The sequence below is a fragment of the Atheta coriaria genome, unplaced genomic scaffold (genome assembly GCF_025399875.1).
Source record: "Atheta coriaria isolate IRGN ID8LTWV9N9 unplaced genomic scaffold, Caltech_Dcor_3.1 hic_scaffold_5_pilon, whole genome shotgun sequence".
Classification (NCBI taxonomy): Eukaryota; Metazoa; Arthropoda; class Insecta; order Coleoptera; family Staphylinidae; genus Dalotia; species Dalotia coriaria.
Window position 1 is genome coordinate 12,222,818 of NW_027045447.1, and position 15,280 is coordinate 12,238,097.

At 40.0% G+C, this 15,280-nt stretch overlaps 1 protein-coding gene across 5 annotated transcripts; it reads left to right on the plus strand.

The window, feature by feature from the left end:
• Positions 1–612: 612 nt before the first annotated feature.
• On the plus strand, positions 613–15,219 carry mnb (minibrain). 5 transcript variants are annotated; one of them, XM_065302087.1, is made up of 8 exons: positions 8,730–8,912; positions 10,233–10,483; positions 10,960–11,296; positions 11,366–11,652; positions 11,716–11,969; positions 12,052–12,389; positions 12,512–12,577; positions 12,780–12,913. In XM_065302087.1, the coding sequence occupies exons 1-7, from the start codon at positions 8,777–8,779 to the stop codon at positions 12,532–12,534; spliced, it is 1,626 nt and encodes a 541-aa protein (XP_065158159.1). In that variant the 5' UTR covers positions 8,730–8,776; the 3' UTR covers positions 12,535–12,577; positions 12,780–12,913. The 5 variants fall into 5 exon arrangements, with proteins under 5 accessions (XP_065158156.1, XP_065158158.1, XP_065158159.1 ...); XM_065302084.1 differs by lacking the exons at positions 8,730–8,912; positions 12,512–12,577 and adding exons at positions 613–1,503; positions 4,612–4,653 and having other exon boundaries at positions 10,960–11,652; positions 12,780–15,219; XM_065302085.1 differs by lacking the exon at positions 12,512–12,577 and having other exon boundaries at positions 8,738–8,912; positions 12,780–15,219.
• Positions 15,220–15,280: the final 61 nt, after the last annotated feature.

Below are 15,280 nucleotides of genomic sequence, written 5' to 3' on the forward strand. Positions count from 1 at the left end.
AAAACTAAACTTTCAAATGTATTTTTATTAATTTTCTTTTTAAATCTTTTCATTTGGGTTTTCCGCAAAAGTAACAACGCGTTTTAAATATTTCGGGAACACCCATGTCTACTTAGGCAAGTAAAATGCGTTTGTAGTTATTTGGTACGAACATACCTTATTCATGCTCAATTCGTCAGAACTTTGAATACGTCAAACGCTCGGCCATTGACGTAAATCATTGTTTTACGTCACGACCGCATTTCAGTTACGTATGTATCAAACTGCGTCGCAGTCGATGCAATGTTATTACTGAACTTACATGTTTGATTTGTTTATTTGCAGACAAATATTACTTCCACCGCTTAGTTATCGACGATCTCTTTCACAATATTAAATTGTATTTATAATATTACAATATAAATAAATGCCAACAAAATAATTAATCTGTTTTTATGATTTTGTTAAGTTGGTTGCTTGCAGGTCTTATTATTGTGTTTAATGTGTGAAACCGTCCTTACCATGACAGCGTATGTGTCTAGTGCACATGCGTGTGATAGGGTCGGCCATTAGACGAAACAGCCGAATTTAGCCGAAGTATAACGATGTAGTGCGCCGTCCGACGCCGATTCGCCTGCGCCCAGCCGAAACAGTTGCCATGTTGCTACGCGGCTAGGGCGTGCTGTACGGTTCCCATTCGTCTGTGCTTCGCGATACAACGCAAGCCGACTCCGACGGGCACATCAAAACAATCGTGAACGACGCGCGCGACCAGTGCACTTGGCACGCCAGTTATCATCGGTTGCAAAGTCGCGCGCCCGCAACGCAACCAGCGAGAGTGCAATCCTGCCGAACCGCACGTGGTGTTAATGCGGCACGCAAAACGGATGGAATCCAGCCATCAAACAATCGAGTGAACAGTGCGCGCTCTTACATCGTAGTGATTATCTCTCCCCATCGTCTAAGTTAGTGCTAAAAGTGAGGAGTGCAAGGGCGCCCGCGCGCGCGGCGTGAATCTCATGCACATTTGTTATTATTTTGCTTGTGTGCTTTTGACCCGAGCGGAGCGCTTCGCCGCCGCGCCGAGCAGCAGCGCCGCGGCCGCGCGTCGAACGAACCACAGCACACAGCCGGAGAGAGCACAGTCCATTCTTCGCAGACAGAGGGGTGCACGCATCGATTCCATCGCATCGCGCGCCAAAAAGTGCCCGAAACAAACACTCCGCGGCGCGGTGCCGGTCGGCGTCGCTTGGCCTTGAGCGCGCCGGCGAGAGGTTAGTGCCCCCCGCGCGCGTACTACCGCGAGTGGTGTTCATTTGTTTGTTTGTTTGCTGATTGGTTTCCTGCCCCCGAAACAAAAGGTGTCCACACACGCTCAGCCATGGATTACGAAGTGAATCTGGTGGAATTGTGAATGTGCGTCGCGACGCCGTCGACCAACTGCTGAGCACGTTCCCGGAGCCGCATCGATGGAGCCCATGGCTTGGCATAAACACGACCATCTGTTGCTGACGAAACCCAAGAGTAAGTTTCGCCATCTCATGCGCCTCTCTCTCATCCCTCAACGCGTTGTTTGTGTTGTTATTAAGTTTTAACTTTTGTTATGGCGCGTTTGTTGTTATCGTCTGCGCCGCAACGTGGTGCAATCGCGCGCGCTGCGCATTAACAGCTGACTCAGGCTCCTGACGTTTTCGTGTTCGGGTCAACTGATTAAACTGTTCAAGAATGACTAACGGTGCAAAGTTTGGATTTGTTTGCGTATTTGGGTGAATTTTGAATTTATTCCATGGTAACTTTATTTGTTATTGATATAGACCTCATACAAACACAAATTCAGTTGCATCAAAACGAAATTCTTATACCCTTAATATTGCATTACATTTAATTGCTCTAACAACATTGTTTGAGCTTATGACGCGCGCAATCGCATCGGATTGCAAATATTTTGTATTCGTAACGCGAAACCGGATGTGCATTGCGAGTTATTTGCGCAACAATTCGACCGACATGATGAATATTCTAGCGTTGTGAGTATGAATTCTTATTTTGCGTAGAAACCAAAGTTATTACGTGTAGACTTCTCGAACTTTGGATCATAAGTACCTAATGTGTGTCACCGGCGGAATAAAATAAGTAATTAAGCCGGAGTAAGTAGCGCGCACCGCGCACCGCGGTGTGGAAATGTACGTGCGCGGGGTAATGCGGCGTAAATTATGTGTACATTTCGTCTAGCGTCTAGACGAGTCGAACACACACACACGTCCGCATTACCTACATTTTGGTTGCTAAACAATCTCCGTCACTCAATCTTATCTTGACGGTATTTCCGAAAATCGTGCAAATCATTCGTTCATTCATCAATAAAACTAAACAAATACTCACATGTTACAGTAAATATTTACTTTTGGCGGATATAAGTACAGTTATTTATAGTTATTATACGAAAGACAAGATGAAAACCTTTATGATCTACTAGCTTTAACTCGCGAATATCTAAAATAATGAAGTTGCTTCCGTACGCGTCGGTAGTCACAGAAGAAGTAACAATAAAGTAGAATGGCGGGAAGTTTAAAATGGCTGAAAGTATAGTCTATGGAAGTATTGTGTACAGTCTCCATAGTGTAGTCAGTTGGATTTGATGTTGACGTAGCTGTCGGTAATACAGTGTGATAATACAGTGTGATGGTACTATAGTACTTAGGTTTGAGCTTCATTGCTGGAATGCTAGATGGCGTTAAAGTAGTCAAATAACCAGATGCAGAGGTATTATTGGCTAAACAATTTCTTTATTTTATTTAAAATATATTTTTTTTTATTAAATAAAAAGTAGCCTATGACCATTCGGGGACCACTAAGAATATGTGTACAAATTTTCATGATGATCGGTTAAGTAGTTTTTGCGTGAAAGTGTAACAAACATCAGGACTTTCGCATTTATAATATTAGTAGGGATGAATGACAAAAATAATCTAATTTTACGTTCTTATGTCTTCTTAAGTGTTGCAAACCGTTTTAATTATTTTTCTACTTTCAAAAGTTTTAATTCTTGACTTCAATTCAGCTCTTATTATTGTTTTGATGGTCATGCCCGTGCGAGTTCAGTTAATTTTACAAGTGTTTGGATAAGAGCAGAGCAAAAGTGCATCATGGTATAAATAGAATCGTGCCGAGCGTGCGAATGAGTAATCCTAATTTAACCTACCAGGCCTGTGTTGATAACACACGTAATAATTTATGAAGTTGTGTAATCATAAACACAACGAAATTAATTTAGTTAGCACACATAAACATCGAGCATATTAATTGATGCAAAGTTGAAAGTTTAATTAATTTATCATTCTTTAAAGAAACTAATGTACACATAATGAAATGAGCATGCATTGCTCTATCTGTATGCAAAAACAGAACAGTGTAAACACGCAGCGCTGCATTATGTCAACAATAACATCATTTCCACGCGAAAGATGATAAATAAAAACGCAGGGCGCGTGCACTGTGTCAAAATGCAACACGTGGACACGCTGTGCCCACCTTTACTGCGCATTTCGTCTCCTGCCACATCAATATTTACTATATATGTTTATATCTAATCATACTTTCGTGACGCAATGCAAATAAACATCGAGGAGAAAGGAATCGGTTTCCTTAAAGAAGTTATTTAATATTTGCTTTAAGATTAGGGTTCAGCGTCTCCACTTTTGCGTCGTTATAATTTGACAAACAAAAACTGCAAAGTACTGATTAAGGTTTCATTGAGAAATAAATTTATATCGTATTGAATGTAGCCAATGGAAGATTTTGAGTTATAATCAGAATGTCAGGATATGAACGCTCGAAAATGTTCAGAGAGACAAAAAAATATCCGAATTGCGCATAATTACAATATTCTTCAATTATTTCAAACCCATTCGGTTAATTTTCTCTGACGCGTTTTGTTGTTCCAATATTTGCATGAAATTTTAAATGTTTGTTTGTGACGCTTTCACGCCAACCAATTTTGTTAAAATTTTGAAATTGAGCTGTTTTAAGCCTTGACAAGCATGAAAGCGACTTTTCGCCGCAAAATATAACTTGACACGTGTAAAATAAGGGATGAAAGTTGGTGTAGAAATTCAACTGTAATTATAGTTATATATTCCGGGGATTAAAAAATAATAGTTTTTAAATATAGTTTAAAACTTTAGAGCAATGACTAAAGATTGACCCTTGATGGGCCTAGAAATAGATACACTTTGATTTTCTATATGTAGGTGTATAGTTCGAGGACCGAAAAAATAGAGACGGTGCTGCGTCTATGTGCGTCTATTATTAGGAGGCTGGCGATTATTTATAGCGAAGTGAACGTCCTCGGCGTGAACGTCACCAACGTTTTTCGTGCGGGGCGGGTATAGGGCGCCGACATTTCAGCCTCCCTGTAGTTTTGAATTTAAAACGTAAAACTGCAGCAGATGAAACACTAGAACTCATTTTAAGCACGAGTAATTCGATTAATATCGATATTATTTACTTCTAAAATTCATTTAAATTGTTTCATTAAATTGTCTCATACCCATCGCCTAACTCATAAAACTTCTTCATTTCGTATTTGTATAACAATTCTTAAAGTAATAAAAATGAATGAATTATTTGCAGACGTTGAGCACGCATTTCTTGATGTTATCCGAAGTGAAGACAGTATGTATTAATTGTTTTATTTTTATCGTTTTTTAATGTGTGTGGATGTGGGTGTGTGTGTGGAGGAGGTGTAAATGTGCGTGCGGAGATTTAAAATCGTTTATTAATTCAATGGGGGCTTTATACCAACCCGAGCGCCGAGAAGACAATTTGACATTGCGATCGCAGGTCTGGCAGTGGTGTGGCGTTGCCGCGCCGCCGCCGCACGGGCGTGCGTGGGGTGGGGGGGGCGGCTGTTGCTTTCATATTGATCCGGCGCCCTCGCCCGCACCCGCATGAGACCGTCAAACCGCCACACATCGCCGGCAACGACGCCCGATAAAATTCTGCGACGCCGCCGCACGTGGCTGCTGTTGCTGCACGTATTCTCTGGCGAATAAAAATCAAAATCAAGTCTGTGGCAGGGTTGGAGGGAAAGTTTACAGACGTCCTCGATTAAAATTTTAGCCACCATGGCAACAAAGTGGATGGAGCGTGCGCGGCGGCGTGCTTTTTAATTTCTATTTTCGGCCGGCAGCAGCGTATCATGTGAATTTCTTATCAAATTAGGATTGCTTCGGTTCGCCGGAGAACTGGGTCAGCATAGGCGGATGCGATGCGCTCATGGCAACACACGCACAATGCGCGCGTAATTAGATATGCGTCTGTCTAGACGCAGTACGACGCTGATTTACCTCACGCATCCTTGAGAATTTGAAGATCAACAAATTACTTGCATAAATATTTTTATTAAATGCTGAATTTTTGCACTAAATTAGGCACGTGCAGAACTTACCGGTTTAAATGAACGTGGGTTATTTTATAGAGCTGCTGCATGTGCAAAGTACCATTCTATTCTATACCTCCGAGTGTGTCACATGGGAGCGTAGGTGTTGGAAAGTAACCGGCTTTCGTGGCCGAATTCTCCTATTTATATTTACACATACAGCGCTTTACTGCTAATTATTTATTTGTCACACGCCATATTAAACGCGCGACTTCAAACAGTTTGGTTAGACATAAAATAGAAACGTTGTTGGGGCGGGCGTTTAATTGATTAGTTCGGATTTTGCTTAGTTTTACGTGTGGCTTTATAAGCGAGCCACAAGTAGTTCGAATGTAAACTTGCTAATGATTTGTGCAAATCGCGTGGTGTGGTGATATTTAATTTAAGCAATGATCTAATCTCCACGGCGGAGGAAGAGTCATTTAGCTGTTTAAGTTTTTGATTTCTGAATGACTTATGACACAGTCTTTGTAAAAATAAAAGGAGAATTGTAATTTGAAATCATTTAAATTCAGAAATAATTGATTGATACATGAAATTTTTATAAACGCGACTTCGTTCCGGCAGTGTTTAATAAAAATGTAATTCGTTTTTACTCTCTTGTTCTAGACATACTCGTAGTAAGAGTCAATTCTATCAATAAGATTGGCAATTTTAATTTAAAGAAATTAATTATAGAAAGTTTTGTCAATAATGCACTTCAGCGCGCCATCTCGAATTCGACTATTTAACTATAACTATGATTGAATCTCAATGTCAAATTTTATTCTATAGAAAAGAGCTGTTTTGAGGATTTTCCCGGCAATTATTCGAATTTTTCTCACCTTTTAAACCTTCCCTAGACCTCCACGAATAATTCAAGACCAAGATAAGATAAATCCGTTCAGCCGTTCTCGAGTTTTAGCGAGACTAACGAACAGCAATTCATTTTTATATATATAATTCTAAATATTTTTTAAAATTCCTATCCAGCAGAATATTTTCCAGGATTATCTTCAATTATCTTCAAAATTCAATATAAAATATCGCACCTGTTTCTAGAATCTAGACACTTGAAAAATAAGACGTTCCTAAATCAATTTCACTCCTGCTGCATTTGTATTTTCATTGCGTCTGCTTTGCTGCACCCCTTGCGCGCGCTGATATCGAATTATCTTCGAAATGAGCACCGCGGGCAGACAGAACGTGTTTGTTTTTAATCGCCATTCGCCGATGTTGTGACCGGTCAGCAGGAGTCCGCGCCTCACATGTGCGGATCACGACCGCTGAAGGTGAAGAACCGCGACGGCATGCGAAGAATGCTGCCCGCTCTTGTCCTCCTGCGAACGTTCATCCGGTTACGAGCTCAAAAAGATCAACATGTGCGAATATTTTGCCACACTCGTTATCAAAAGGCCCTGCGCCGCATGTAAACAACAAAAAGTGCATACGTCCACTTCCTGGAATCGCATAGCTCACACACACGTAGACACACGCTGATAAACTCAAGTGGAGACACTCTACCAAGTCATCGATAAATTGTAAATAATCACCGTGATAGAATCTTATTCAGCCTTGAAAGGCTGAAATCTATGAATATAAGTTATCTAAGTATAACATTAATATTTGTATGGTAATTTTATAATTTACTACGCAATTTCGTGCTATTAGTATTTTATTGGATACACCCTGTGTGCCCCAAAGATTAAGTACGTATGCTGGCGCCGTATTGTTGTCATCATAATGCCTGATTATTTCCAGTAACTGCGACATGTTCTACAACAACACACGTGCGGGGAAACAGGCAGGGACGCAAAGTGCGAATTGTGACTAATAACAAACGGACGAAACGTTTTTACGACGCCACAACATGAATCGATTTTTTTTCTGTGCCTACATATTAGCTCGGGAGTAGGTATAGTGAAAAAGATGAAACATGGATGCGCGATTGACAAATTGGCGCTATGACATGCAATATTTTTTGTTCAGAAGTGCGGCGCCTAGAATGCACATATCTATCTATCCATAAATATTTAAACGCGTTTCGCACGATGTGATAATGGCGAATTTGTATCTTTTCTGCATTATTTGCTTTTTTGTGGTCTTGTTTACTATTTTCACTATAATATTTTTTCCTGAATTAATTTTTGGGTAATGTTAAAAATTGAAGCTATTTCCGGTATACTATGCGTGAGCGTTACTTAACAACTGCATAACTTGCTACCTTACGCCAACACTTTTAGCAGCGCTGCGGCTGACGGTTCACGAAGTTTTGTGGCGGCAACTAGAGTCGCATCGCATCGCGTGCCAATAAAAAGGTCGTTGTCGTTTCGAATTTTCGCCAGCATATCCCATCATCATTTGCAGGAAATCACTTCACGTATACTTGTGGGATAAAATTAAAATGGGTGATATTAGCATAGGTAAATTTGGTGTTAAGTAATCATCAAGTAATCATACGTCTAGTTAAGTCTAGATTAGGACGTGAAAGTCTAAATTGCCATTATGATGAAAGTTTGCGCGCGCGGCTTCTATCACAATTGGCCAGACACACATATCAAGAAGGAGTATATGTTACTTAACACGGGGGGAATATTTAAGACAAGTCACCGAGCATCGTCGCGACGCACCGAAATATATTTTTCCTCGTTGGCTCGGGCATTGCGCACGATATACCGGGTCATAATCGAATTAAATATACATCATAAATTGGTTCTACAGATTAAATCATTTTTAATGGAAGATTTTGATAGCTGAATCTTGGTTTTTGTCATTATTAAAGCTTCTATAACAGAGCTTAATTAAGAAAATATATTTTTTATTGAAAGGGAAATTGTGTCAATTGAAAAGCTTGCAATAATAATAACTTGAAATCTGCAGGAGAAATTTTAATAGGGCACCTGTTAATTAAGCAAAATAAAAATTTACTCTGAATGCAGTTGTGTAACACCCTCTACATATCTGTGCCTACTCGTTGCCCACTACTATTCACAACCTCTCTAGCTGTGAGACATTTTGTAGCTGGCCGGCCAGTGCAAGATAGAATTAGATTTAGAACAGATGTGCAGCAGCTTAACTCTTCGTTGTTATTAATAATATCTTGCGATTGTTGAATATCACCCCTTGGAATATTACACCTACTAGACCGACCGGTAGCATGTGCTAATATATTGCGAACCTTTAAGTGCACCGATAAACTATCGCCGGTCTTAATTTCGGTGCGCAAGTATCGCTTCGACTTCGGGCGTTAAAGGACATTATGTAACATTTGGAAGTGTGTGTTTTAAATTTGGACCCCCAGGAAATGTTATAGAGGAGATATTGTTGTATTATTATATTGTGGGATTGTTCGTCACGCAATAATTAATATTCGCTAAGATGTTGGCGTTTCGCATTGCGCTTTTGCCGGACGGCCATTGCGGAAGCTACGGAGAGTACGCGAGCATGTCCCCGCCGCCGACGACGATGTCGAACGGAAGTTACTATTCGTTAAAACCGCCCGCCGGAAGCTACCGTAAGTAAACGTGCGATTTACGACCGGAGCGGGACAATTTATTGTTTTAAACCAGTGTCTATTATAAAGCATCAATACCGGTTGCAATGCTATTTTTTATAAATAAAATAATTAAATTTTAATGTGGGTTGGCACAGATCATGCATATACTTGGTGTTTAAAGTGCATTTCAAAAATGAATACGCCAACGTACTACGTCAACATCAAATCCAATTGACTACACTATGGAGACTGTACACTATACTTCCATAGACTATACTTTCAGCCATTTTAAACTTCCCGCCATTCTACTTCATTGTTACTTCTTCTGCGACTACAGACGCGTACGGAAGCAACTTCATTATTTTTGATATTCGCGAGCGAAGCCGCGGGTTAAAGCTAGATGTATATATACTCTTATCATATTTAATTTTTTTCTTCAAAGTAGTTTATTGGAATTATTATGCACATATATTAATTCTCTGTGTTTTTATCATGATTATTATTAGTGTTTTCGTGGTGTGCGCGCTTCTTGTCGCATTTTAATTGTATAAATAAACAGATAATTAAGTTGCCGTTGTCATAGAACACCTACAGCAATACTCCGACTCTAAATTAATTATATTTACTTAAAGGCTTATGTTAATAAGATTTAAATTTATAAAAATTATCTGAGTTTTTGTGTAAAATGCATTAAATTCAACTTGTTTGCTGCAAAAAATAATTCTAAATGAGGGTGTGAATTAATTACGTCATGACACCACGAAAGTAATCATTTAAAGTGACTGCAACTTAACGAAATTAATTCTACTTTTCTACCGATCATTTGCAGCCGCAAGATATATTTTTTTTTAATTTGAAAATAAAAACCTATGGAATATTTTTTGCCGAAAAGTGAGGAGACAAAATTTAATGATCGCGTGATAGGTGCGTATCGATCGTTTATCCGACGCACTTTATAATCATTATTTGATAACCTAACCACTGTAATTCATAAGTTAGCTCGGCCGTGAGTCATTGCGAGTTGGTTGGCTTCTTTTCGTCAAAAATTCGATACATGTTTAATACGTTCTCTTTTTTATGCGGTGGCATTTGTATGTAACGGGTATGTTTGGAAGCAAAGCTATTAATGATGCGCTGCAATTCAATTCAATTAATTCAGTTTATGCATTCTGCAAGGATACTTACGCTTGTTTTAATTAAAATGTGAGGTTTTGTCATGGCGGTTAGTTTCGTTATGCAACCCAACATACAGTTGACAAAGATACAAGAATATATCATTTGCTGTTGCTTATTAGTGATGTCTTCTTTTTATATTTTGATTGTGTTTTTCTGTTGCAGTGCCGGGAAGCGTGGTCGGGTCCGGTGGCGCGGTGGCGCCGGAGGCGTCAGGACGACCACAGCGGCACGTGCCGTTATATGGGCGACTCGTCGGCGAGGAGCAGCTGACAAGCGCCCAGCTGAACACGGGCGCGCCCGCAGATATCCAGGCGATGCAAGCGCGCATCCCGCCGACCTTCCGTGAGCCGGCCTCGGCGCCGCTGCGCAAGTTGTCTGTCGACCTGATCAAGACCTACAAGCGCATCAACGAGGTGAGTCACCATATGATTCACATGCTGCGTCTGACTAAAAATAATATCCGCGTTCGTTCATTCAATATTTGATTCATCTGGAAAAGTTTTCGTGATTGTTGGGTTGCCTATTTTTAGAAACTTATGGGGGCAGAATGTGGGTGTGCTCATAGAAAATTCAAAATGAAGTGGCTAGTTGGTTGTTTCTGGCAATAAACATTTTTCAAGCGAAGCAAATAAATCTCATTTTTGCGCTTTTCTTGTCTGCACATACAAATTGTGCTTGTTCACTCGACGTCTAATTGAATTTCTTGGCGTTGACACCTCGAGCGTCGCCAGACGTGGCACTTATTAATATTTCCAGCGAGTTCGTGCCAGTAAAATTTATATTACTTCCATTTAGCAGCCGCGAAATTGAATTATTGATTTCGATTATTACATTTTCAATAGTAATAAGACGTTCGTCTTGCTTTTTTTGTTTTGTTTTTCTTGCGCAGGTGTACTATGCGAAGAAGAAGCGACGAGCTGCTCAGACGCAGGGCGAGGACAGCTCGCACAAGAAGGAGCGCAAGCTGTACAACGACGGCTACGACGATGATAATCACGACTATATTGTCAAGAACGGTGAAAAGTTCCTCGATCGCTACGAGATTGACTCGCTGATCGGCAAGGGCTCCTTCGGGCAGGTGGTCAAGGCGTTCGACCACGAGGAGCAGAACCATGTCGCTATTAAGATTATCAAGAACAAGAAACCTTTTCTCAATCAGGCTCAGATCGAAGTGAAGCTGCTCGAGATGATGAATCGGGCGGATGCCGAAAATAAGTATTATATAGGTAAGTGGTCATTTTACCACAAACAAACATCTGTAATCCACGAAATTAAATTTGATGTGTGTTTTGCAGTTAAATTAAAAAGGCATTTTATGTGGCGCAATCACCTTTGCCTCGTTTTTGAGCTCCTCTCATACAATCTCTACGACCTGCTGCGGAACACGAACTTTCGGGGTGTTTCGTTGAATCTGACGCGCAAGTTTGCGCAACAACTCTGCACGGCTCTTCTGTTCCTCTCCACGCCTGAACTGAACATAATTCACTGCGACCTCAAGCCGGAAAACATCCTGCTCTGCAATCCGAAACGATCGGCAATCAAGATTGTCGATTTTGGCAGTTCATGTCAATTAGGGCATCGGGTAAGTGTGGAAGGAATTATTTTCTTTTAATAATGGGGCTAATTTTTGCTGATTGCTTTGTAGATATACCAATACATTCAGTCGAGATTTTATCGATCACCTGAAGTCTTGCTGGGCATCCAATACGATTTAGCAATAGACATGTGGTCGTTGGGTTGCATACTAGTCGAAATGCACACAGGCGAGCCACTATTCAGCGGTGCCAACGAAGTGGACCAATTGAACAAGATCGTTGAAGTGCTAGGCATGCCGCCGAAAAACCTCCTTGATCAGGGCAGCAAAGTGCGGAAGTTTTTTGAGAAACTTTCCGACGGCAGGTAAATACATTTATCTTATTATTGATCATTTTAAAAATTAACCTCCAACAACACTATTTTAATTGTGTTGCTGTAAATTCAGGTACATCTTGAAAAAGTCACGCACTGATGGCAAGAAATACAAAATGCCGGGCACAAAGAAGCTGCACGATATCCTCGGTGTGGAAAGTGGTGGGCCCGGAGGGCGGCGGACGGGCGAAGCTGGTCATTCCATGTCCGACTACCTCAAATTCAAGGACCTCATCCTGCGTATGCTTGACTACGACCCCAAGTCTCGAATAACGCCCTACTACGCGCTGCAGCACAACTTCTTCAAGAGGACAACGGACGAGGGTACCAATACTGCCACGAATGCGGCTAACAGCACCAGCTCCAGTCCCGCCGTTAACATCGATTTATCCACGTCGAGTAGTCAGCACGGTGAGTACAACTCCCCATGCAATCCTGCAATCTTTACATGAAACATCCAAAAACGCATTTCACTCCATTCAAGCATCATTATATTGTGCCATTACAATGAAGGTTTTGTTTCACGGTCGCAGACATTAGCGGAGCGCAGCGATGACTAACATAAAACTACTGTACCGTACTATCAATAAAACTAACAGGTATTAATGCAATAACAAATTCTGAATCGCGCGCACACAGTGAGCGTCCGAATAATCGTAGATTGTCTCCTCTTGCATCATCCTTCATTCATATTATCGCCCGCCGTAGATTTTACGTGTGTAAGTGTGTGTGTGCGTGTGTGAATGCGTAGTTTAATCGTTTCTGCAGAAGTTGAAATAAAAATGTTTGAATGTTTTGCAGGGTTAAATCTGATAAGCGGGCGAGGCGGCAACTATTACACGGCGATGGAGTGCGATTCACTGCCTACGACACGACCCTCGCAGCAGTACCAGCACCGACGCCGCCCTATTGCAGATGGCAGCACGTATATGGGCTACGGTGGTCCGACATCGCTGCCGTATGCAGCGTATCCCGGCCACGCGGTGCCCGACGCATCGAATCAACGTTCTGCAGGTCAAGCAAACGGTCCTTCTGCCGTGGGGGCCGGTGGGGGTGGCGACGAAAGCCCCATGCACGGCGTGTGCGTGCAGCAGAGCCCTGTGGCGATACACTAGCACGAGTCGTAGACTCGTTTTGGGTTTTAAATCATCGGGCGCGCAAGTGAAGTGCAACAGACTGAGGGCGGTTTAGATACGCTCTGTTGTGGTGACACGAGCGCAATAAGCACACAACATACACACACTATGCGGGATTTTGTAAATATTGTTTATTTGACACGTATGGAAGGAATCTGTAACATAAAATACAATATATTTTCACAGCGGAGGTGGATTGATCATATTCAGCACTTGCTTTTGTGAAATGAGTGAAATTTTGAAAATATCTGCTTGAAATATGCCTGCGCTAACTTGATACACATGATAACATAAGCAAATTGAAGACTGAAATCATTCATTTCGACGTGTGTGAAAATTTGCCCAGTGCAACTCTTTGTCAGCAGAGGGATGTTGCGAAGAAAGAAAACGAGAGTAAGAGAGTAATTGCAAACGATAATGAAAATTCTAAGTATACGGCTAACATTTAAGCGCTAATAAATCAATTTTCGACGGAGGATAGAACTTTAAGTGTTGATTTGATTTTGAAAATGGAAAATTTACATTACCTTGGTTAAAAAAAGCGATTGTATGAGTTTTGGGTTTTTAATTTCTTATTCTCGTTTCAATGGTATTCAAACAACACGCGATTTCTAAGAATTTAAGTAAGAAGCGTGTATGTGAAGTATAACGGTCTGAAGTACATTTCAATTGTATGTTGTTGCATTCTGTATTAAATTCAAGTTGAGTTTGGTAGTCTTTTAAAAACGATTGAATTTTTTCACTCAGCTTATTTTTAATTGATAAAAGCGAAATTTGATATGAATATATGTGAATTTTAATACAGAAAATAAATACCAAAAATTTTTCCGAGAAATTGATTATCAACTGCGAGGTAACTCAATTCTATCCTTCACTTGATCAATTATTGATGAATCCCGATATTTACTTGTGAATAACTTTGTGAAAAATGTTAATTTACCAGTGAAGTTTTGTAGATTGTTTGATTTTGACCGTAATACTTCACGTATGTCGTAATAAGATATATAAAAAAACATCCAGTGCCTAAATTAAGGCCTAAAAATCGGTCTCTACTTTCATACGTTTTAGCAAGATGACAAATGATATATTTTTAAAAATGTGCATTTCAAATCTATTTCACACACACACACACATAACCTAACACATGTAATGTAAAAATGAACGAAACTAGAGACGAGAATGATACATCGGCATATATTCCGAATTGTACTAACTGAAAGAATCTGTAAAAATATAAACTGTATATAATTTTTTGTACGCGAACGCATCCAAACACGATTTTAACACGACACACACACACAAACGGCGAACATGTGAAAAAAAACGCAAACGGTGATATGTTTATTATATATGAATAACTAATTATATTGTATTTTAGAGGGAAAATGAACTCCTAGTTAAAACTCAGAGCGTGAATCGACATCGACGAATGTGTGGACTTTCTCGTAGTAGGTGTGCGGATGATACCAACAGTGACTCTCCCACGACAATTCGAAGTTTTATTTGCCTGGGGCCTATTCCACTATCAATCGGTGGCGTAAATGTGTTCAAAAATAGTGTTTTAATGAGAGAATAATACAAACATTCAACGGTTCGCTCGAATTGCAGCTGCTTTCACACCAAATAAATCAATCGATATACATAGCTATGGTATGAATCTCATCATTCTCTTATTCTCTATATATTAAACGAGTTTCTCGGTTTCTACGGTTTTCATACGGACGCGTTTGTGCTGCAATTTGGTGGGAACTCAAACGAAACATCATTTTTGTAAATATCTAATCTCTAGATAAACAAACAAACATAAATTATATAAACGCATACCTATAATATAGACTTTACATTATTTATGGAAATTTGATACACAGCACACACACATACACACAGAGAAAGAGATAATGCGAGCTCTTAATTTATTTTACATTTACAACGTGTTTTTTTTCTCTTCTGTTTTTTTGTTTTCTTCTTCAACACATTGCATGCGATTTGCTGCTAAACAACGCATCATATAAATCCTGCATTCTCTTTGTTATTTAATAAAAATTACTATTAAACCATTAAATTTATTTGTAAAATAAAAATAACGCAAAGATGAACTTTTTAAATTAAGAGTTACTGTTTTATCCTCTTGTTTGCCAACAGTTTAACCTTGATTTAAATTATTAA

Coding starts and splice junctions, on each gene's coding strand:
- mnb (XM_065302083.1), top strand. CDS start 8,777: ATGTTGGCGTTTCGCATTGCGCTTTTGCCGGACGGCCATTGCGGAAGC. Junction 10,484..10,959: donor CCTACAAGCGCATCAACGAG/GTGAGTCACCAT, acceptor TTTCTTGCGCAG/GTGTACTATGCGAAGAAGAA. Junction 11,653..11,715: donor CATGTCAATTAGGGCATCGG/GTAAGTGTGGAA, acceptor ATTGCTTTGTAG/ATATACCAATACATTCAGTC.